Raw genomic sequence first — 24,587 nt, forward strand, 5'->3', positions numbered from 1 at the left:
CAGTCAGGACTACACCATCTGGTAAAGAATGAACTCAGGCTTTGAAGACTGAGGGACCCGAGTTTGTATCTCAACTTGGAGACTCTTACCATGCAACCATGAGTTTAACTCCTAGGAAACTAAGTTTTTTCACATCAATTAAAAAAATATATATATTTGTTTCTCATGGTTCTGAGAATTAAATAAGAAAATATATGGCAAATGATGGTACATGTCCAACGTATGTTCAATAAGTGATAATTCATCTCCCTATTTCCCTGCATCACTTTTAAGTGGGGATTTTCTGGAACCCCAATCTTTCTTTTTTTTTTTTTGAACCCCAATCTTTCAATCAAGAACTCTACTGTCCAACTATTCAGAATGGATTTTGTTCTCACTCATTGAGGTTTTAGAAGGTAATTTTTTGACCTCTACAATTGAATTAGCACTCCTCTCTAAAATATCAACCTATTTAACTGTTTATATTGAACATTAAATTTTATTTGTGCAGCAAAGGATGATATGGATATTGTGTGTGTGTGTAAGTGATTTCTGGTACTTGGAGTTTATTTTATGTATTAGAGAAGAGAGGAGATAGGTATATAATCCTGGATCCATAAGACTTTGTTAGAAAAGAATACTTCCTCAATAGATCCTATTTTATGATAAGTGTTATCAGTAATTACAGCTATTGCTTAAAAGAATATATATATATACTTGATTCCCCAAAAGCAACTTCAGTATTAGAAGCAAAGAAAGATTCATTCATCTCTTTGCCCCTCTAGTTCAAAAATATCAGTTATAATCTAAAAGGGAAACTATTTTCAAATACCAACAGGCACAGAGCTCTAATTCTGAGTCAGGTTTTGTGTAATCACAGCAAATTTTACAGTCACTATTCCCAAATGTTTTAATATATTAATCCATTTAATCTTCTTCATAAGCTTATGAATAGGTATTGTTATTATTCTGAGGAAATGGAGGCTTGAAGAAGTTTAAGTAACTAAGTGAAGCTGGATTACAAACCCAGAAGTCAAATTTCAAAGCCTGCATTCTTAACCAATATGGTTAGTGGTTCTTTACCCTGATTCATTGATCCCTTTTTATACCACATGCTTTTGAGGCCCCTATTACTATCCCCGAATGAAAATCAGATAATATAACCTACCCATAAAAAAATCAATTAAATGCTTTTATTGTAATATGATATAAAAAGAATTTACAAAATTATTTCACCATAAAAATAATTCAAAATAATGATTTAATTAGAAAATTTTAGGTACAACTATACTGTTAGACTATCTATCAATCTAATCCTTGAAATTCCCAAGATGTCTGAGGATGGTATTGTCTTAATGAAGAACTGCTGCACTACTATGCACTGACCTTCTACCATCTTAGGGATCCTCTCTGTCAGAGTTGTGTTCTCTCACTTTTTTCCTTTAGATAAGCATATCAAGATGCCTCATTTTTAGAAATAAACATAAAATTATGTACACTCTCATTAAGATGCTATACTATTTAATCTCCACGAGAGAATTTAAGGCACAGAATAATTTTAAAAATTGAAAACTTTTCAGTAAAAACAGAACAAAGTTCTGCTATAAAGAAATTAATTTCAATTAAATCTAGTTCTGACTACCACTTATCTTGCCAATTAATTTCTTATATTTACCTTAAAGTCAGTGGCAGATTATATACTCTTACCCTTTTGGAGTTCTAAAGCTTTCCTCGTTTCGTAACTAAAGTTCATTATGGGACGATCACACTTTTAGAAATCGTTTTAGAATTTGTTATAAAAACTCAATCAACACCTCAGATTACTCAGTTCACAAAGAGTTAGACATAATACCCTTCCATCCACCCACGTGTTCATGAAAAAATAAAGGAGGGAGCCAAACCAAATCCCTTTCAAGCGCAGACCTGTTCTTTGCGACGCAGGCAGCTCGCTGGCAGCAGGCAGTGTACCTGTTGTTCCAGAAGGCAGTGCGTAAGCTGAAGATGATGGTGGAGCTCCTGGTCCGCCATGCTGGAAGGATGCTCCAGAGGAAGGGGGAGGAGGGAAAGCAGCAGCAGAGCTGGAGGTAGCTGGAGAGGCCTGGTGCTGTGTTGCATACAACTGAGACTGCCCAGAATAGGAAGAAGCGGGAGATATGTAAGGGGTGTTAGGGTAAGCATTTGAAGCAGAAGGAGCAACAGGCTGCTGAGGTCGATACATTGTTGACCCCCCTGTTCCGAAGGAATACTGCTGGGCTGGTTGATAAGCTACACCAAGGAGAAGAAACAGAAATTTTAATTAGTTTTAGGACTATTCAGATAGCAATAAAAAACCCCAAAGTTATTTCATTCTATGGGAATTATTTTCATCATTATTATTATTATTTTTTTTCATCATTATTTTTCTAACAATAAGCTACAACCAAACATTAACACTTACATGTTTTGCTTTTAATACCCTGGATATCCTTAAATAATACTAAAAGTCATTGGATCCAATATTTGAAACCTGCCATCTTCAGACTGCTTTTGGCTATGAAAATCTTTGAGGGGCACCTGGGTGGCTCAGGTAGTTGAGCATTTGCCTTTGGATCAGGTCATGATCCCAAGTGTCCTGGGATAGAGCCCTGCATCGGGCTCCCTGCTCAACAGGGAGTCTGTTTCTCCCTCTCTCTTCCCCTCCCCCCCCAACTCATCCTTTCTCTCTCTTTCTCAAATGAATAAATAAAATCTTTAAAAAAACCCAAAATCTTTGAATCATTAGGCCCAAGAATTGCAAGACTGATCCTTTGCTGAGACTTCCTGTTCTGGGAAAAGGCTGCAGTGACACCTACTAGCCACCAGATGGAACAATGCAGGAATTACACATTCAAAGTACTTCCACTTACAGTAAATTACAGGGGCTTTGGTGGCAACTCAACATCTCCCCCACTATAAGAATTGTAGGGTGAGCACTATTGTTATGAATCAAATACCTTCTCCAACATCTGGCAATATCATCAGCTACTCAAATTGTGACTTTGAGCATAGTTCCAGATTAATAGCCAATTCAGAGAGTCAGACAAAACAATTACTATATAATAATTTATATACTGTACATTGTTGGTTAGTAAGTTTTCAGGCAGTCAGTTAACATTTTGATGCAAAAATCTGAGCCCAGATTATAGAATACTATCATATTCTTCATGACCCGGGGTAGGTATGGACTTCTACAGAATAAATCTACTAGAAACTGTACTTATTTTTCTCTGAAGAGAGCACTTTCATGAGTGAAAAGTTGTGTCAAATGTGTATTCATGTTAAGTATGAATGGAACATTCATTTTAGCACAGAATGTGCTTATTCGGATTAGTTCTTACTAGGCAGTGACCTCTTGCTTTTGCAATAGTTGTTAAGTCACATAATTTTCCCCTTGGAGATTTTTTTCTCAATTAAATTTTAAAAAAGTGGCGATATTCTCTAAGTGCAAATATTTTCTGAAAAACAAAAGCCAATGGCGGGGACATGTCACTATTACACACTTGTCAAAATTCATAGAATGTTCAATACCAACAGTGAACCCTAAAGTAAACTATGAATTGTGGGTGATAATGATGTGTCACTGTAGGTACATTAACTGTAACAAATGTACCACTGGGGTGCAGACTGTTGACACTGGAGGAGGTTGTGCATGGGGGCAGGAAAGATACTGGAACTTTCTTACTCTCCACTCAAACTTGCCATCTAAAACTGCTCTGAAATAAAGCCTATATTTCTTAAAAAGATAATATAAGTGGAAAACAACAAAAACAAATTCCCTTGGAACCATTTTTCCAAAAATAGTTTGTGTCATCTTGCTTAAAGGAAAAGAATATGCAACCAATCATTTCAAAAATTCTATTTTTTTATACCTAAGTCATGGGACAATTCACTATCCTTAGTAATTGCTCAGGAACAGGAGCCAACTGTTTTGAATGGACTGACACAGGAGCTCTTTCCTGGCATGTTGATTCAGGATGCTTCCTAAGGAAACCATCTTTCTTTCTCTCAAGTCCTAACACAGAATGGTTCTTTCTTTACTTGTTAAAACTGATTGGATCATGGTTTTGGAGCTCTAAAGTGAACAGTTTCGACATTAGGATAAGACATGCTGCTGCACAAGGACTTCAGGGTTGCACTACTTACGCTGTGGCTGTGGATAAGGTGGTACCTGGGTGTGCATATGACCTGGAGATGTGGGAAGTTGAGCTGTGGCAGTATTTGGGTTAACATTTCCATGCATTATAAAACCTGGAGGTGGAGGATTTTCTCCCTAGAGAATGAGAATATGATAAAAAGGAGGATTACATTTGGAACCAATAATCTTTCCAGATGGTTTTATAATCCCTGAAATGGAATTATGTTTCTTTTAAAAACTTTATTGTGTAAGAAATACTGCATTTTGCATTCTATCCTCTTTAGAACACATCTGAGCAACATAGTCTAAGTGATTTAGAGATTGAACAGGTCCAATGTAATAACTGTAATGAAAAGCAACGGATGCTAATAACTTCATAAAATAGTGTCAGTGTTATTTATAATAAGTCACCAGGATTTTCCATCTCTACTAAATTCCATCCACTACTCCACACTTTGGAAATATAAGCATAAATGCCACAAGGGAGCTTTCGCTTCTCTTCAATTTCTGCAAATGCTCAAAAACAAAGAAGAAAGAAAAAAGAAAATCTTCAGTGAAATCAGATTTAAACCTTTGTTAGAACTTCAGTTGGTATTTTTCTAGCAGAAGTCAATTTAAAACTGCAAAAGGAGAGGGATAAGAAAATAAATGAATTGTCCTAAAACCTGCTTCTTGCATCCTAAAGCATTAAAAAATGCAATAAGCAGGCAGACAGATGGGGAGAGGGGAACTTAAAAAAAGGGGGGGGGTAGAGAATTTTTAACTATATATATTTAGGTGAGCGGAATTTTGCTCAAAGATGAATAATGAAGGATATACCTGTGTGTCAGAGGGAGAGGCTGCAGGTGGATGGCTGGGAAGGGCGGTAGGAGTTTTGTTACTCCAGGTAGTGACAGTAGGGGCAATTCTAACCTGAATTGAACAAAGAAATACCAATCACAGAAAATAAAAAATAAAAATGTTAGAAGAAGAAAAAAAAAACCCAAGAGGCATTAATAGCCAGATGCAAAGCAAAAAATAAAAGCAGCAAGAAACTACATGTTAGTCAGGCAATTGTTTTCAAGTGTAGCTGGGATTTTAAAAGAAAAACACACATTCACAACAAAACAGGGAGGGAGGCAGGAGAAAAATCAATATGAAAACCTAACTCAAAGCATAAAAAAAAAATGCCATTCAAGTGTCAAGAATTAAGGGGAAAGGGCTAGTTCCTGTAAGTAGGTAAGGAAAGAAGACATTGGGGGGGGGACAAAAGGTAATTGGGTAAATAAGTGATTTTGAAGCATTAATAGTATTCATGCTACTATTAGATCTATAAACATTGCTAGAAGCTCCCCTTTCTAGATTTTAATAGAGCCACAAAAATCATATTAGTCCCATATGAGGCTTAGAAACATATAATCAGAGAATATTAGAGACCAACCAGTCTAATTCCCACCTTTTACCATTGAGAAAACCAACCCAGAGAAATAAAGCAGCTTGCTGAGGTCCATATAACTAGCTGGTGACTCTGTTAGGGCTGAATCAGGCCTCCTAATTCCTAGGCCAGTGTTTGCTATACTACATCATGTTGCTTACCCTGGAGTCCTGAGATTTTCAAAAAAAAATTTTAAGCCATCAAAAATGGCTTTTTTTGTCAAGTGAATTTTCATAGAAACTCCAAGTGGAATTCCTACTAATCTGGTCTCCCTTTCACCCCTTTACTCCTACCTGTAAATATTCCTTTAAAACTGCAAGCCACTGGGCAGCCCGGGTGGCTCAGCAGTTTAGTGCCACCTTCAGCCCAGGGTGCGATCCTGGAGACCCAGGATCGAGTCCCATGTCGGACTCCTGGCATGGAACCTGCTTCTCCCTCTGCCTGTGTCTCTGCCTCTCTCTCTCTGTCTCTCTCATGAATAAATAAATAAAATATTAAAAAAAAAAAAAGTACAAGCCACTGTCCCCAGTCAACATAAGATACATAACATAAGATAAGCTTTAATGAAGAAAAATCACTCCTTAATTTGTTACTGAATTTGTTTTTCTTTTCTTAAAGCAGCAGACTGCTAGATCAAAGTGTAACAAAAGTCTTTCAATGTTTTTACATCTTCCCAGAAAGAGAGATCAACCCAAGGACATAAAGAATAACTATTCTCTTTTCCCGATGTAGAGGGTGTCCCACTTCAGTACCCTGAGAGACAGCATGCTTGAATTAAAAAGGTGCTTCAGAGTTCTAACACCATGTTGGCCATTAACTAGTCATGTAATTCTAAGAAATTCAAGCTCTAAGTCTTAAAACTCTGGCTTGTCACTTGACCTCTCTGCTTCTCAGTTTTTCTAGCCATTGCCTGCTTTGCCCTATGTCACAGACTTTTTAAAAGTAGTGGAAACTCCACAAGAGTAGGGAACTTAATCTGTTCTGTTTACCAATAAACAAATACGTAGAATAAAGACAGGCACTCCTGGTAAATTCCCAATAAACAATTGTCAAAGGAAAAAAAGAGAACAGTTAAATTCAAACGCAATCTATTCTGATTAAGTATTAATCAAAAGTACAAGAGACAAAAGCATACATACTGATTTTTTTTTAGTTTTATGATTTTATATTTACTCTTGCTGCAGTGAAAAATAAAAAAGGCCTTGTCAATTTTATCAGTAATCTGTTGTATTTAATTAATTCACTTTTAAAATAACCTGTTGTATTTTAAAATGGGCTAACTTTGTTGTATTTAAACAGCTTTGGTTGTATTTAAAAATGGGTTAACTTTGTTATCAGTGAAGACCACTGATTACTTATGAAAATGGACTTTTTACTTAAGAACATGATGGCTATCTGGGGATCCAGATATTTAAGTTTCTACATGAAATAGTAAAAGACAGTAAGATGTCACATTTTATGTCACTAAACATTTAGTAATTTTAATTAAATTAAATAATAAAAATATTTAATTATCTTCACAGTCCCCATGACCTACAACTTCATATACCTTTGGTCATCCTCTAATATCTAAGTTGTCCAAATAAATTGTATTCTGAACACTCTTTATTGTGCGGATAGAAGACACAGTAAACCTAGAATAATGATTCGGAATAGAATATTAAAAAAAAGAGTACTTTTTCTAAGAATGTTTTATAATATTAACCAAATCACCCAAAAAGTTGTTCCCACTACTTTAGTTACAGTTTGTTGGATGAATCAAATTGTAGTAGTTTCAAGAATAGATGTACATGTGTAAGGGAAGTTTGAGTAATGAGAAATAAGGAGAAATCTCCATAGAGAGTTTAAATTAATTTATATTTAAAATATAATCTTTTTGACCAGATTAAAGTGATGATTAAAAAAAAATAGATCATAAATACCACTTCCAAGAATATAAAGAGAAACTAATAAAACAATATGTTATCTAGTTTTATTATAGCAGATTAAGGTCTCTTACCCCATATAACTAAAACTACCAATCTGAATAGAAATATACAAATATTCCTACTTAATCTGGACCATATCACTCACATGGGGATAATATTGTTGAGCTGGAACTCTTGGCATCTGTGTGTGGCCAGCCATTGGTCCAGGCCTGCCCTTGGGCAGCTGCTGCCTCTCATAAGGAATTTTGGGTGATTCCTGTCCTGGTACAGGTTGTCCTTGTGCTCTACAAAGCCTGTCACGAAGCTGTACAATATTTGGCTATAACAAGCAATGGAAGAAAATAAAGCAAAATGTTAGAATTCACCCAACTATATGACAGCATGTTGCTTTTCTTCAAGTAAGCTTAATCAGTCATATGCTCCTTGTTCATATGCTATGTCCTTTATAATAGACCCTGGCACATCAGTTTCTGATATTCAAGATTGATACCAAAGGTCCATGATACACAGTTACACTTGTCATTTAACTGAGGCAGGAATTTGAATTATGCCCACCACATAGTAATACACAAGATCAATGTTACTTAACATCTCTGCTCTTTTCTGTTTTTAGGTAGTCGAGTAATGCTTATAAATCATAAAAATAGTTTAAAAATACAACTTTGTTTCTTTATAGAGAAAAAAGGCTCCCCAAAGGAATCAACTGCTAAAGATGGCGATGGGAAAATGGCAATCTGAAGAGGAAAGGAAAATTAAAAAAAAAAAAAAAAAAAAAAAGAGATCTATCATTATACAGATCAATAAGTGTGAGTTGACCACATACATGTTCTAGGTATTAACAAACAAAAAAAAGTAATGTTAAAATATTTTGGAAAGAATAGATTTTAATATCTTTAAAAATCATACATTTCTAAAAATTTACTATAGGTTTATGGGGACCCCGGGTGGCTCAGTGGTTTAGCGCCGCCTTCAGCCCAGGGCCTGAGGGTCCCACATCAGGCTCCCTGCATGGAGCCTACTTCTCCCTCTGCCTGTGTCTCCACTTCTCTCTGTGTGTCTCTATGAATAAATGGGTAAAAATCTTAAAAAAAAAACAATTTTAGGGAACCCTGGGTGGCGCAGCGGTTTGGCGCCTGCCTTTGGCCCAGGGCGCAATCCTGGAGACCCGGGATTGAATCCCATGTTGGGCTCCCGGTGCATGGAGCCTGCTTCTCCCTCTGCCTATGTCTCTGTCTCTCTCTCTGTGACTATCATAAATAAATAAAAAATTTTAAAAAATTAAAAAAAAAAACAATTTTATTATAGGTTTAAAGCTGTCATTTAAACTTTTAGGTATACTTTATTGTCTATTAGGGAGGAAGATTAGATATTATAATGATATCACAAAATGTCAGAACATACTCCCTAGAAAATACTAAGTAAGGGTCTACTGAGATACATAAAAGACAGCAACTTCACTTAAACATTTAAGGAATGTTCTTTAAAAGTCCAAAGAAGGGATGCCTGGGTGGCTCAGTGGTTGAGTGTCTGCCTTTGGCTCAGGTCGTGATCCTGGGGTCCTGGGATGGAGTCCCGCATCAGGCTCACCACAGGGAGCCTGCTTCTCCCTCTCCCTATGTCTCTGCTTCTCTCTCTGTGTCTTTCATGAATGAATTAAAAAAAAAAAAGTCCAAAGAAACATGAAGAATACTGTATAGAAAAAGTACATGGCTATAAAGTATTGAAAATGAAGAGTTTAATCCTAAGGCTAGAAGATCTAAAGGTTTTAGATTAAGTTACTCTTAACATAAGGGGTCTTATAACTCAACAGAGTCTTAAGTAAAACAGAATAAAACTATTATGCTAAAGTCATCATAAAGTCTATGTTTCTATTCTACCTAATATTCTCATAAACAATTTAGAAAGATATGACATATAAGTATGTTCAAAACCAACTAGAGAGTCATACCTCCATAATCCTGGAACACAGATAGAAGTATTTTTACTCAATGAAATTACTAAAGGAAATTTATTGATAATTCCCTAGAACAGACAAAATACTGAAAACAATTAACTAAAAAAATTCATTAAAAACAAAATAAAATTTATAATAACAAGTACAGAAATAAGAAAGTATCTTCAAGGCTCAATATTAAGCTCTGTCAGATACACAATACAGATATAAATACCCTACTTGTGGAAAATCGTCCTCAAATCCCACCCTGATTTCCACCCATACCCCTTATTAAATTTAGGTTGCCCTCTTCTGTGCTGCCACAGCCCTACTCTATCACAGTATGTAGCACTTTTGGAATCCTATGTTTACTTGTCTGTATTCAAACTCCCTCAGGAAAAGAATACTGGCAATTGTGTGCATCACTGTATAGTCAGTCACTTACTGAATTCCATTGCATTGAAAAAGCCATTTTAATGGACACTAAATAAGGATACTAAATTAGAAATATAATTCTCTCTGCTTTGAGTACTTTAAAAATATACTTGTCCCAGGGCTCCTGGGTGGCTCAGTTGGTTAAGTGTCTGACTCTTGATTTCAGCTCAGGTCATAATCTTAAGAGTTGTGGGACGGAGCCCCATGTCAGGCTCCACACCGGACATGGAGCCTGCTTAAGATTCTCTTCCTCTCTCCCTCTGCCCCTCCCTGCCCATTCTTTCCCCTAACACACACACACACACACACACACACACACACACACACACACAATATGAGACTGGAATGGTATAGAATGAACTTCTTCACTAACATCTATGTTTAGCATGACATTTTAAAACAAGCCCTTTGTTTGGTTAAGTATTAATATTTATAGCTTTTCAACACAGAACATTCCTACAAAAAATCTTGTACGAAGAATCAGCATTTGACTTAAGAAACAAAAAGCTGGTCCTTTTCTCATTTATTTTCCTCAAATACTATGACCCTTAATACTGAGGGATCTATCATACTAACAAGAGTATCCTATTTTTCTGATATAGTCTGGCTACACCTAAACTGATCCTTGAACAATTAATTGTCAGCAACATTCACCTATAGTCATAGGACAGAAATTCAACTGTTCCAAAACATTTTGCCTACCATATGTTTATGTTTAATACTGAGTGCTACCTATCAGAATCACCTTATTCACACATTAAAAGAAGAAAAATGGTCAATTCTAATTACCTGGTTGGTGTTTTCAGGAAGAAAAGCCAAGGCTGCAGCAATACTGCCTTGGGCTGCCAACAAATTGGCATACTGACTCATCTTCTCAGCCAAAAGAACACCTACAGTATTGGTGTCCATAGCTTGGGTGAGTTGCACAGCTTTTCGCAGGATGACAACTTTCTCAATAAGATCCTAAATGAGAAAAAGAAAGAGAAAAGGAGAACCAGACAGATATCAAAATGTGTATAAAAGAAAACAGGAAAATATAAAGAGTTATACTAAGGTTTCTAAAACCTATCAAAAGTACATCATATTATCCTCTTTTTAAAAAACATCTGCAACAGCTCACCATGATTTAGGTAAACTGAAAAAGTAAGGAGGAGAAGGTCTCTTACTCATGGATAGCGCATAGGTTACCACCTTCTCCTAAATGTCCTTAAACTTCCAGATACTTGTCTTGTGAGCTGAAGTAGGCAAATATCAAAAGTGCAAGTGATAGGCAGATCATCTGAAGGCAGAGGCTAGGTTCCAGTATGTATAAAACGAACTGTGACTAAAAGCATCATACTACTTACACTATAAAAACAGTAGGTACTATGAGGTCACCTCTAATGAGCTTACTATTTCAACCCAAAGTTTCTCATATTGCTCTTCAATACCAATTATTTCAACAATGGGGAGCTTAAAGTACTAAACACAAGAATATTCTACCTATCTGCCCTTCAGAGGTACATAGATCCAGAAGTGTGAAACAAATGTTTTTTCTCACAAGCGCTTAGAAGGAAAGCCTTGATTTCCTACCAGATTTTTAATTTCAGTGGAGTGATCTTTAAAGTTACTACTCTACTGAGAAAATTTCTTTCCAGAGAGAAAAAGAAATACACTCGAATGAAATGAGACTCTGCTGATTAAATGCTTAAAAAAAACCCTAAATATATAGTTACTCAGTACTTGAAAGGAGTCCCCGTATTTCTTTACTTCCTCTCTTGCCCAAGTTTTAGTGCTACATGGGCTTCTATTTACCTCTACTTTCCTTTTCCTTTAACCGTGAATATCTTAATCTATCCTCTATTGGTACTGGGGATGCCTCTCATTCATTTACCCCATATTGCTTCTTTCCTTACCCAAGGCAGATAGGATCACCAGGGGCAGCAAAAGAGAAGCACGAGGAAAAAGAAGTAAATTCTAGGGCTGTTTTTTTTTTTTAATTAATTAATTTATTTATTTATTGGGGGGGAGGGCAGAGACACGGGCAGAGGGATAAGCAGGCTCCATGCAGGGAGTCCGACGTGGAACTTGATCCCTGGTGTCCAGGATCACGCCCTGGGCTGAAGGCGGCGCCAAACGGCTAAGCCACTGGGGCTGCCCCTAGGGCTGTCTTCATGTTCTTGCTACCTACTTCCCCCAGTAAACTAACAAATTATTCACAAACTGATTTCACAAACAGTTATGACCCACTATACCATCATCTCATACTTTGCCTCTCTGTTTACATAGCTACCAAGACACATAAATAACCCAGCAAAAGAACTTCTAAAACATAGAGAACTATGGTAAAAGCAGTGAACTTCTGGAACAAACCAATTCCTAGAATATAAGTAAGGTGAAAGACAACACTAGAAAAGAAACACATTTTGTTTCAAAGATACTAACCTGAAGGGACAATGGATTGCTTCCATCTTGAGCTTTAGTCCAACATGCAACTAGTTTCTCTACATTCCCTGCACAAATATAGCAGAGACATGCCTGAGTCTGCAGGAGGCTATCACCTTCACTTTCAAGCCTGGTTCCCAAAAGATCTAGAGATCAGGAGGAAAACAAAATAAGATTATACTTATATACTTATATATACTTATACTTATTATAAGATTAAAGCAATCTATATATGAAGTTGTAAGTAGGCCAATAGTATTTACAGAAGTATGAATTAAACTTCACAACCAATGAGTAGCAGAGAGAAAAACCACTGTTTTATAAATGCTCAGTAAATATTTATTTGTTAAAAGAATGGAAATGACTAAATGTATATAAAAAATGACTTCACAAGATTCTATATAACTAGCTACAGAATTTCCATTAATTATATTAAAAAATAATAAATGGGAATAATATTTGAGCAGAAAAATCCTAATGAACATTTAATTCCACTTCATCATATCTGATGTTTGTGTAAGTAGTAGACTAAAATATGGCATATTTGGAATGAACATGGTAGGCAGGACTACTATAAATTACTTATGATGATAAAATTAATACCTTATAACTTTCATATTCTCGTAATATTTTCAAGGTAGCAAATGGTTGGTTGTTTTTATACTTGTGGCCTAAAGATTCTGTTGTTACAAATAAGGAGTATAATTCCTTAGCCAGTCTAGTCATGGCCTTTAATGATAATTTGTAATTTCCATTCAAATGCTATAATTACTAATTTTATTAAACATTTATTTATTTATTTATTTATAGATTCATTTATAGATTTATTCATTTATTTATTCATGAGAGAAACAGAGAGAGGCAGAAACATATGCAGAGGGAGGAGAAGCAGGCTCAATGCAGGAGCCCGATGCAGGACTCAATCCTGGAACTCTGGGATCACGTCCTGAGCTGAAGGCAGATGGCTCAACTGCAGGCTCAATGCAGGAGCCCGATGCAGGACTCAATCCTGGAACTCTGGGATCATGTCCTGAGCTGAAGGCAGATGGCTCAACTGCCATCCAGGCAACCCGAGAACTTCTTTTTCTTATCTGTGATTAGTTGGTTTGCAAAAATTTCTAATGCTGTCAGTAATTTTATTTAAAATATACTATGCCATTAACATAATATAAATATAAGCCTCATTTTCTTACCACAAAGGGCTGAAAACTCATCTGGTTTAGCATAAGTCAATACTGCAGCTAAAGCCTCTCTCCAATTTTTAAGGTCACAAGACTCAACAATTTCTTTCCAGTTCTTCATTACCACTGCAGTAATTAGCTTAAGAAGGGAAAATAAAGGGAGAATTAAAAGCCTTTGGTATATTACTAAAAATTAGCTCTGACTAATCAACCATATCATTCAAAACTACTATTCACAGTATTTCATATAGAATAAAGCAGCAGCAAAGTGAAGTATAACCTTGAGCCAACTCACATAAAAGATGGTTATTATTTTTCCTCAAAAAAACCAAACAAACGTATTTTATACATAGGCTGGGAAGGAAAAGTATAGGATATTATCAAAACATTTAACAGGAAAACATGACTTGGTCTGATGGATCAGGAAAAATGTTCTGACTACATGTGAGATATGAAGTCAGAATTAACTTCATCAAGAAGAAAACAGGTTGGGAAACAGGAAGATGGCAGAGGATTAGGAGGACTTCATGCTTACCTGGTCCCATGAATACAACTAAACAACTATCCAATTGTCTTAAATATCCCAGAAGTTGAAAATGAGTCAAGGAACTCTCTCTCTCACACACACATACATGGATATAAAATATAATAATATATATAAATAATGAGGAGGAGAGGAGAAAAGAATGGGTTCAAACTTAAAAATTAATATCAACTTCACATAGATTGCTATAGGCAGAAGAGGCTATATACAAACCTAATGGTAAAGATAGACCAAAAACCGCTAAAAAACATGCAAGGAATAAAAAGAAAGAGATCCAAATATATCACTAAAAAAAAAAAAAAAAAAAAAAATCAGCAAAATGTAAAAGATAAGATCAGAGAAAATCTCCAGAAACAACCATAAAGCAAGTAATAAACTGGCAATAAATACTTATCTATTAATAATTACTTTGAATATAAACGGGCTAAATGCTCCAATTAAAAGACATATGGTATCAGAATGGATAAAAAAACCAAGACCCATCTATATGCTGCTTACAAGAGACTCATTTTAGACCGAAAGGCACCTGCAGATTGAAAGTGAGGGGGTGGAGAAACATCTGTCACACAAATGGACGTCAAGTCGGAATAGCAATACTTCTATCAGACAAACTAGACTTTAAGACAAAGACTGTAACAGGAGACAAAGGAGACACTATATAATAATAAAGAGGACAATCCAACAAGAAGATATAACAATTGTAAATATTTATGCACCCAACATGGGAGTGCCCAAATATATAAAACAATTAATAACAAACATAAAAGAACTAACTGATAATAACACAAAAATAGGGGTAACCTGGGTGGCTCACTTGGTTGAGCATCTGCCTTTGGCTCAGGTCATGATCTCAGGGACCTGGGATTGAGCCCTGTGTTGGGCTCCCTGCTCAGCAGTGTTTCTCACTCTCCCTCTGTCCCTTCCCCACTGCTTGTGTACTTACGCTTTCTTAAGTAAATAAAATCTTAAAAAAAAAAAAAACTCCACAAAAATAGTAGGGGACTTTAATAACCTACTTACATCAATGGAAGATCTAAGCAGAAAATCAACAAGGAAACAATGGCTTTGAATGACACACTGGATCAGATAGACTTAACAGATATATTCAGAACATTCCATCCTAGAATAGCAGAATATATTCTTTTCAAATGCACATGGAACACAGAATAGATCATATATTTGGTCACAAAACAGTCTTCAAAAAAAAAAAAAAAGAATGAAGTCACACTACATACTTTTTCTGATCACAATGCTATTAAACTAGAAGTCAGCCATAAGAGAAAATCTGGAAAGATCACAAATATGTGGAGGTTAAATAACATGCTACTAAACAACGAATAGGTCAACCAGGAAATAAAAGAATGAAAAAAGTACATGGAAACAAATGAAAATGAAAACACAATGGTCCAAAACCTTTGGGATGCAGCAAAGTGGTTCTAAGAGGGAAGTATATAGCAATACAGCAAGAAAGCAAGAAAAAGCAAGAAGCAAGAAAAATCTCCAACGACTTAACCTTACACCTAAAGAAACTAGCAAAAGAACAAATGAAGCTTAAAGTCAGCAGAAGGAAGGAAATAATAAAGATTAGAGAAGAAATAAATTATATAGAAACTAAAAAAAGCATTAGAACAGATCAATGAAACCAGGAGCTAGTTCTTTGAAAAAATTAATAAAACTGATAAACCTCTAGTAACCTCAGACTTACCAAAAAGAAAAGAGGAAGGACTCAAGTAAATAAAATCACAAATGAGAGAGAATAATAACTAACATCACAGAAATACAAACAATTATAAGAGATTATAAAAAAACTATATGCCAACAAACTGGACAATCTAGAAGAAATAGGTAAATACCTAGAAACATAAATTACCAAAACTGAAACAAGAAGAAACAGAAAAATAGAAAATTTGAACAGACCAATAACCAGCAATGAAATTGAATCAGTAATAAAAAAACTCCCAAAATACAAAAGTCCAGGACCAGATGGGTTTATAGGCAAATTCTACCAAACATTTATTTTATTTTATTTTTAAAGATTTTATTTATTTACCCATGAGAGAGAGAGAGAGAGAGAGAGAGAGAGAGAGGCAGAGACACAGGCAGAGGGAGAAGCAGGCTCCATGCAGGAAGCCTGACATGGGACTTGCTCCTGGGTCTCCAGGACCACACCCCGGGCCGAAGGCAGGCGCTCAACTGCTGAGCCACCCAGGGATCCCTTTACCAAACATTTAAAGAAGAGTTAATACTGGGGCACCTGGTTGGGCATCTGCCTTCGGATCAGGTCATGATCCTGGAGCTCTGGGATTGAGCCCTATGATGGACTCCCTGCTGAGCTGGGAGTCTGCTTCTCCCTCTCCCTTTGCCCCTCCCCCTGCACCTTCTCTCACTCACTTTCTCTCAAATAAATAAATAAAATCTTAAAGAGAAAAAAAAAAAAAAGGTTAATACCTATTCTCAAACCACTCCAAAACAGAAAATTCCAAATTCATTCTATGAGGCCAGTATTACCCTGATACCAAAACCAGACAAAGACAGCACAAAAAAAGAACTATAGGCCAATATCTCTGATAAACATAGATACAAAAATCCTCAACAGAATACCAGCAAACTGAATCCAACAATACATTTAAAAAAACCAATCATCATGATCAGGTAGAATTTATTTCTGGGTTGCAACAGTGGCTTAATATTTGCAAATCAACCAATGTGATATATCACATCAACAAGAGATAGCATATGAACCATGTGATCCTTTTAAAGGATGCAGAAAAAAGCATTTGCCAAAGTACATCCATTCATGATAAAAAGTCTCAACAAAGTAGGTTTAGAGGGAACACACCTCAACATAAGGCCATCCAAACTGGCAAGAAAGAAGTCAAACTTTCACTATTTGCAGATGACATGATACTCTATGTAGAAAACCCAAAAAATTGCTCCACTAAAGAATTGCTCGAACTGATAGAGGAATTTAGTAAAGCCACAGGATATAAAATCAATGTAGAGAAACCTGTAGCCTTTCTATATACTAATAATGAGGCAGTAAAAAGAGAAAAGAGAAATTAAGAAAGAGAAATTAAGGGGTCAATCCCATTCACAATTGTACCAAAAATGATTAAGATACCTAGGAATAAACCTAACCAAAGAAGTTAAAGACCTATACTCTGAAAACTGATGAAAGAAACTGAAGATGACACAAAGAAAAGGAAAGATATTCCATTCTCATGGGTTGGAAGAACAAATATTATTAAAATATCTACACTATCCAAAACAATCTATACATTTAATGTAATCCCTAACAAAATACCAAGGGCATTTTCCAAAGATGTAGAACAACAATCCTAAAATCCACGGAAGACCCTGAATAGCCAAAGCAAGCTTGAAAAAGAAAAGGAAAGCTGGAGGCATCACAATTCTGGATTTCAAGTTATATTACAAAGCTGTAGTGATCAAGATAGTATGCTACTAGCATAAGAACACAGAGATCAATAGAACAGAACAGAAAACCCAGAAATGAACCTACAACTATATGGTCAACTAATCTTTGACAAAGCAAGAAAGAATATCCAATGGGGAAAAAACTAGTCTCTTCAACAAATGGTGGTGGGAAAATTGGACAGCCACATGTGGAAGAATGACACTAGACCACTTTCTCAAACCATACACAAAAATAAATTCAAAATGGTTGAAAGACCTAAACGCAAGACAGGAAACCATAAAAATCCTAGAGAAGAACACAAGCATTAACCTCTTCTATAACAGCCGTAGCAACTTCTTTCTAGATATGTCTCCTGAAGCAAGGGAAACAAAAGCAAAAACAAATTATTGGGACTTCATCAAAATAAAAAGTTTCTGCACAGCGAAGTACAATCAACAAAACTAAAAGGCAACTGATGGAATGGGAGAAGATATTTACAAGTGACATATCTGAATAAGGGTTAGTATCCAAAATATATAAATAACATAAAATTCAGCCACAAAAACCAAATAATCCAGTTAAAAAATGGGCATAAGACATGAATAGATATTTTTCCAAAGAAGACATAGACACATGAAAAGATGCTCAACATCACTCATCATCAGGGAAATACAAATATAAACTACAATGATGTATCAGCTCACACCTGTCAGAATGACTAAAATAAAAAACACAGGAAACAACAGATGTTGGCAAGGGTACGGAGAAAGGAGAACCCTCTTTCACTGTTAGTGGAAATACAAACTGGTGTAGCCACTCTGGAAAACAATGTGGTGGTTCTTCAGAAAGTTAAAAATAGACTATTCTATGATCTAGCAATTGCACTAATAGGTATTTACCCAAAGGATACAAAAATACTGATTTGAAGGGATATATATGCACACTGATGTTTACAGCAGCATTATCAACAATAGCCAAATTATGGAAAGAGGCCAAATGTCCATCGACTGATGAATGGATAAAGAAGATGTAATAAATACATACAATGGAATATTACTCTACCATAAAAAAAATGAAATTTTGCCATTTGCAATGATGTGGATGGAGCCAGAGAGTATTATGCTAAGCAAAATAAGTCATTCAAAGAAAGAGAAGTACCATAAGATTTCACTCCTATGTGGAATTTAAGAAACAAAACAAATAATCAAAGGAGAGAAAAAAAGATAAAGGAGCACACCAGGAAAGACACTCAACTACAGAGAACAAACTGATGGTTACCAAAAGGAAGGTGGATGGGGAGATGGGTGAGATAGATGAAGGGGATGGATGGGATTAAGGAGTGCATTTGCTGGGATGAGCATGGAGTATGAATCGAATTTCTGAATCTACATTGTATACCTGAAACTAATATAATACCTTATGTTAACTAACTGGAATTTAAATTAAAAAAAGAAAAGAAAAGAAAAGAAAAGAAAAAACCCAATATTCCAGAGCAACAGAACACTGGGTGCAAAGTTCCAAGGGAGAAAGGCACAGAGAATGTGCAAGCAACTGAAAGGCAGCAAGTGTGGCTGAAAAATAACAGAGGGAGTGACATGAGATAAAGCAGGGGAGACTGACAGCAATCAATGCTGACAGGACTGAACACTGAGAAAACTTTTATGGAAAGACATTTAATAACATTAAGCAGGGCTTAAAAGTGTTCAGACTCTGCAGCAAAAATTCCATTTCTAGGACATACAGCCTCATTAAACAAGTAGAAATCACACAAAATCCTTAGGTACTACAAAGATGTTTATCACTATCTTATCTATATTAGGAAAATCTTAGGAATTATCTAAACATCCCCCAAATAAGAGAAATGATGTATCCTTACTACAAAACATTATATAGCAATTAAATATTTTTATAAGAATCTTTAATGATATGGTAAACCATTTATAATGTAAGTGGCAATATCTATAAGCAAAACAACATACATATTATACACACATATGGTCCTGATTGTTTTTTTTTTTTTTTTTTTTTTAAGATTTTATTTATTCATGAGAGACACAGAAAGAGAGAGGCAGAGACACAGGCAGAGGGAGAAGCAGGCTCCATGCAGGGAGCCCAATGTGGAACTCGATCCCAAGACTCCAGGATCACGCCTTGAGCCAAAGGCAGACACTCAATGCTGAGTCACCCAGGCATCCCAATGGTTCTGTTTTTAATAATTCTACAAATACATAGAAAGAGGTACAAAAGAGTATGCACCAATTTGACTGAAGAATTAGAATTTTATTTTTATTTTTTTTAAAAAACATTTTATTTATTTATTCATGAGAAAAACAGAGAGAGAGGCAGAAACACAAGCAGAGGGAGAAGCAGGTTCCATGCAGGGAGCTGGACGTGGGACTCGATCCAGGGTCTCCAGGATCATGCCCTGGGCTGAAGGCGGTGCTAAACCGCTGAGCCACCCGGGCTACCCAGAATTAGAATTTTAAAATTAAATTTTTTATCTTTAAATTTTTCTATCTTCTAACTTTTCTATGATAAAAATATGAAAAGTACTTTTCATTTAAAAAGTTCTATACACAAAGTCCAAAAAATAAAAATAATAACAATGCCAAACTATCAGCAGTAACTATTTCTGATTTAAGGAATTATGAGTAGGTTTTTGTTCTTTACTGTTTTCTGTATTTCAATTATCTTAGGTAAGAATGAATTGCTTTTATAATCAGATAAATGTTATAGTTTATCTATTTTTAAAATAACCTACCCTGGTAATTTTGCTTTGGGATTTTGCAAAGTATTTTTTCTGGGTTTGAGCCAAGAGTTCTTGTCCACCTGCTATGGCCAATATAATGGCATCAGCCATGCGGTTATCATGTAAACAAAGGTCAACAGCACTTTCAAAGTTACCCGTCAGCAAAGCTTGAGTAATTAAACCATCAATATCTGCAATAAGGAAATAATAACACTCAAATTAAATAGAGTTTTTGTTACAATAAAAAAATCCTATACATATCAATTATTACATGTACAAAGGAGAAAACAATGCTAATTTCTGAATATTACTAGTAGATTAATTTCTAACACAAGTTTTTGAGGTCTATGGAAATATACTGAAATGTATGTAAGTAAAATCAGGTAAAATAACACATTTTTCAACTGCTTAAGCTAGAATAACAGAGATCATTATCTCTGTTTTTAATCACATAGATGTTAGAACAAACCTCTATCTCCAAGAGACTGATTACATATACTAAATAACCGAGTTCTTTTTTTCAATCCTCCACCACTTGCAAGAATACATTTGTAACTTTAACTTAGGAACTATTTGCTTTCAAACAGTCAAAAATCAAAATGAAATAGGTAGGTATTTACCGCCACTGATGGAGATGTTAAATGTTCCTCCTGCTGATGGTAGAAATTCAGATTCTTGTTTTCCTTCTTTAATGCACTAAAGAGATGGGAAGGGTAGCAAGTTAGCCAGAATGAAACTGTGGAATAATTTACTGGCAAAACAAGATTTATATATGATTATTCACCTACTGACTAGATAACATGCCAAATTATTCCAGAAAAGTTCTCAGATCTAAGACTTTCCTGAGATTTAACTCCCATCATACAATCATAAGTAAAATACAAAGTCATCAGGAATAATGTTAAAAAAAACTTTAAGTTTCCATATCTAATACTGGTAGCTCAGAAATTACTAAAGAATCTTTGTTTCCATAGATACTTCAAGTAAGAATAGCTTGAAACATGCAAAATACACATTTTAAATTTTACCGTATTTGGACTTTAAAACAACCCTGCTGCTATACATTTAAAATTTTCTACATGTCTAAAAATTTCTGTCCATTAAGTTTAGTTCTAAGGTCTTTTAACCGAATCGGTCAAAATTGAAAAAAAATCACTTGGTGCCCCTGTACAAATGCTAAATAAAAGACTGTATGAATACACTAAAATTCAATTACAGATTTTGTATTCTCTTAAATTAGTCCTATATTAGCAGCAATAGCAGGTTGGTCTGGTAAAAAGATATACAGTTCTGTTATAAACCCCTGAGATTATAAGACTGAGTAAAAAGAAATTCTCTATTTTCTTTCTTTAGAAGAAAAGAAACATAAGGAAGGCATATTGCTGGCAAAAAGTTTAAGTGCTCCCTTTTATGCATAAAAATTCACAAAAAGACAAAAATAAAATATATCAGAGATTACAGAGAAACTTTTAAAGAAAAACATAGCTGTCTTGCATGAGATAAAATATCTATATTTTGTGCTTATGTTACCTATACATCTGAACGTAAGCACCTAGTTCAAAGTCAGGGGCATTTTTGGATTGGGGAATTTTAGTGCAGGGCACAGTATAGCATTATCTGTAAATAATGCTTAATTAGTTAATACTGACCATTATAGGAGAATAATCATAACCTTAATTCTTTCCTTAACTAAAGAGAAGCATTTTAGAATTTTCTTTTTTAGAATCCGATACTGATCTGATTATATTCACTAACTTACAAAAATGACTTTTTCTTAACTCATAATTTTTCAAATTTGTCTTCTAAGAAACAATGAATAAACCCTTATTCATAAACTTCTTTTTTTTTATTTTTTATTTTTTTATTTTTTTTTATTATTTTTTTTTTAATTTTTATAAACCCTTATTCATAAACTTCTAAAATATAAGTCTGAAAAACAGTTTATTATATGTTGAGTATTTTCAATGTGTAAACTACTATGTCTGAAAAACAGCATCTTCAAAGTAAAGGGGAAGATTTCACCTCCTTAAAATTCTTTCAAATACTCTGAAAGTACACATTAGTGACTACCATTTTGTTAAATACATGTTATTCTGATCTATTAATTCATAAGTGTATTTCCAAATGGTCCTCTATTTGATAATACATAGTCTAGTTGTACATAAATGAAAAGTACATTTCTTCAGTGTATCCTACAAATCTGTATAGGTATTCTCAAAATTGGTTCAAATTTTTATAAAGATTTTATTCATATTCTTTATTCTCAGGTTAAATAAATGTTAGAAGATTCACTTCTATGGAACGTGTTTTTTAATAATTATCTTGCAAAAGTCTAAATTTACTGATGAATTATCCTTATAACTTAGTAAAGGATTGCAAGAAATATTCTACAGTCAGGGTTATCTCCATATCAGAAAGAACAAGAAAAAGTCAAAGATGAGACGAGAAACAAGAACTTGTTGATTAATTTTCCAAGATGAAATACAATTAGAAAGCAAGAAAAGTGCAGAATTATTTAGTAATGATTAAAATAAAAAAACCCAGAAAAACAAAAGGAAAAAAATTAATGATAGAACTCTGTGTTCAAGGACTCTTTTTAACTAGTTATAAAAATTGCCAACTACCACTCATGACATGTTTATCATGACAATCAGTAAATCATGATAATCAGTTTATTTAGTGAAAAATTCTATCCTTGGATTCAAAGTTCAAGACTAATCTACAAGCCTTTGCCACTGATAGTGGGCTCTAAATATTAATGTGTCAAGAAAAAAAACATTAACTTTACATGCAACGTATCGTGTATTTCTCAGTAAAATTTTTCATTTTAACATGCTGATATCTATCTGTCCAAATTAAGTCAATCTCACATCAACTGTTAATTTTATTTTTATTTTATTTTTTTTTTCAACTGTTAATTTTAAAACCTATAATCCAGAAGCTAGATCAGAGAACTAAAGATTTCATAGATGATATTTCTGTCAATCTAGTATATAGACTCATACCTCCAAAATCTCTAAGAAAACAATATATTCCAACTTCATTTTGGAACAAGTAGTCAAGCAAATTTTCCACAGTTCAATGAGAGATAAACAAATATCACATATTTTCCCAATGTAATTAAAAAGGAAAAAAACAAGTACCTCTCCCAAGAGCTGCTCTTCAGCAGCAGGGCTCTCCTCCCCATCATTCTGTGCTACTTGGTCAGAGTCTTTAAGAGCCTTTGGTACACAAAACAATTACAAGGGAAGTTGAAGAATGTAGCATTAAGAGTATTAGTGAACAGGAAGACAAAAGACCCAACCAACAACATTCAGAGCTAGTTTAATCATAAGAAGTAATGCCAAGTAAATTTATTTAAGAAACACTATCAGAGGAAAAGCAAAGAGCCATTACTGATAAGATCTTCCCTTTTTTTCCTATCAAATGTCCCTCAGGCCAAAGATCTTAACCTTAAGTATCTGAGCAGTCATTGATGTTGTTTTTCCTCTTTTGCAAAATTTAAATATCATCAAGAGAAAGGAATGCTCTACCAGCTAAACTTTCACTATTTTAAAATGAGAATTCACTTACTAAAATATCTACAATCATTATTTATTTTTATACTGTAAAGCAATAAACAGACAGATTTCTTAAATTACATTTCCTTCTCTGTTATGACCTACACCAAATTTTTGGAAGGTATCTATTTTAAAGGCCTTCTTACCACCTCGGGTCCATCCACTTTGTTCAAGGCCAAAGCAATCTGAAATAAAAACAACAATTCACCATGGAATTCTATTTCAAGGCATACAGCAAATGCTTACCTCTTTCTCCATTTTCTATTTCCTTTCCTTTTTTTTTTTTTAAGATTTTATTTATTTGAAAGAGAGAGAGAGCGCATGCGCTCGAACAGGGGGATGGGCAGAGGGAGAGAGAAGCAGACTCCCTGCTGAGTAGGGAGCCCAAAGCAGGGGCTCCATCCCAGGACCCTGAGATCATGACCTGAGCCAAAGACAAAGCACTCAACCGACTGAGCCACCCGGGTGCCCCTCTTCCACTTTTAAATAACTATAAGTAATTTTTAAAAATTTCTTCAAGTACTCACTACCAAAAGAACGACTATTAGAAGTATTCTGACAATCAGATTCTATTCAGTATTCAGTATTAGGTATTCAGTAAAGCTTTTTATATTAATTTCTTACAAATCTAAAAGGGTTATAGCACCAAGACATTTAGACTAATAATGAAATTAAATATAAAAAAACCTAAAGGAATGAACAAAGACACACAGCCAATAAACAGTATAAACAGTAGGGCTGTGATGTGACAGCACTGCTCCGAGTGTGCAATATCTAAGCTGTACGAGGTAGGTGGCAACCCTGCAATGCTATAGAAAACTCTAGTCACTTTCAAAGAACAACAAAGTGCTAATATAAATTACACAAAGAAT

The 24,587-nt window shown here is 34.8% G+C and overlaps 1 protein-coding gene across 20 annotated transcripts in view; it reads right to left on the reverse strand.

Annotated features, from left to right (window-relative positions):
* SEC31A (SEC31 homolog A, COPII component) overlaps window positions 1–24,587 on the reverse strand; it is an 80,241-nt gene that overhangs the window by 20,378 nt on the left and 35,276 nt on the right. For 4 of the 20 annotated variants that reach the window (XM_077882706.1, XM_077882704.1, XM_077882702.1 and 1 more), the window contains exons 13-23: window positions 23,862–23,900; window positions 23,299–23,376; window positions 20,776–20,851; window positions 20,168–20,346; window positions 13,460–13,586; window positions 12,267–12,412; window positions 10,632–10,805; window positions 7,620–7,793; window positions 4,952–5,044; window positions 4,141–4,267; window positions 1,903–2,244 (exon numbers count right to left, since the gene is read on the reverse strand). In XM_077882706.1, the coding sequence (XP_077738832.1) occupies window positions 1,903–2,244; window positions 4,141–4,267; window positions 4,952–5,044; window positions 7,620–7,793; window positions 10,632–10,805; window positions 12,267–12,412; window positions 13,460–13,586; window positions 20,168–20,346; window positions 20,776–20,851; window positions 23,299–23,376; window positions 23,862–23,900 (1,555 nt within the window). The remainder of the gene's footprint in view (window positions 1–1,902; window positions 2,245–4,140; window positions 4,268–4,951; window positions 5,045–7,619; window positions 7,794–10,631; window positions 10,806–12,266; window positions 12,413–13,459; window positions 13,587–20,167; window positions 20,347–20,775; window positions 20,852–23,298; window positions 23,377–23,861; window positions 23,901–24,587) is intronic. The other 16 variants (XM_077882714.1, XM_077882711.1, XM_077882709.1 and 13 more) reach the window with 9 other exon arrangements.

The sequence above is a fragment of the Canis aureus genome, chromosome 33, assembly GCF_053574225.1.
Source record: "Canis aureus isolate CA01 chromosome 33, VMU_Caureus_v.1.0, whole genome shotgun sequence".
NCBI classification, from domain to species: Eukaryota; Metazoa; Chordata; class Mammalia; order Carnivora; family Canidae; genus Canis; species Canis aureus.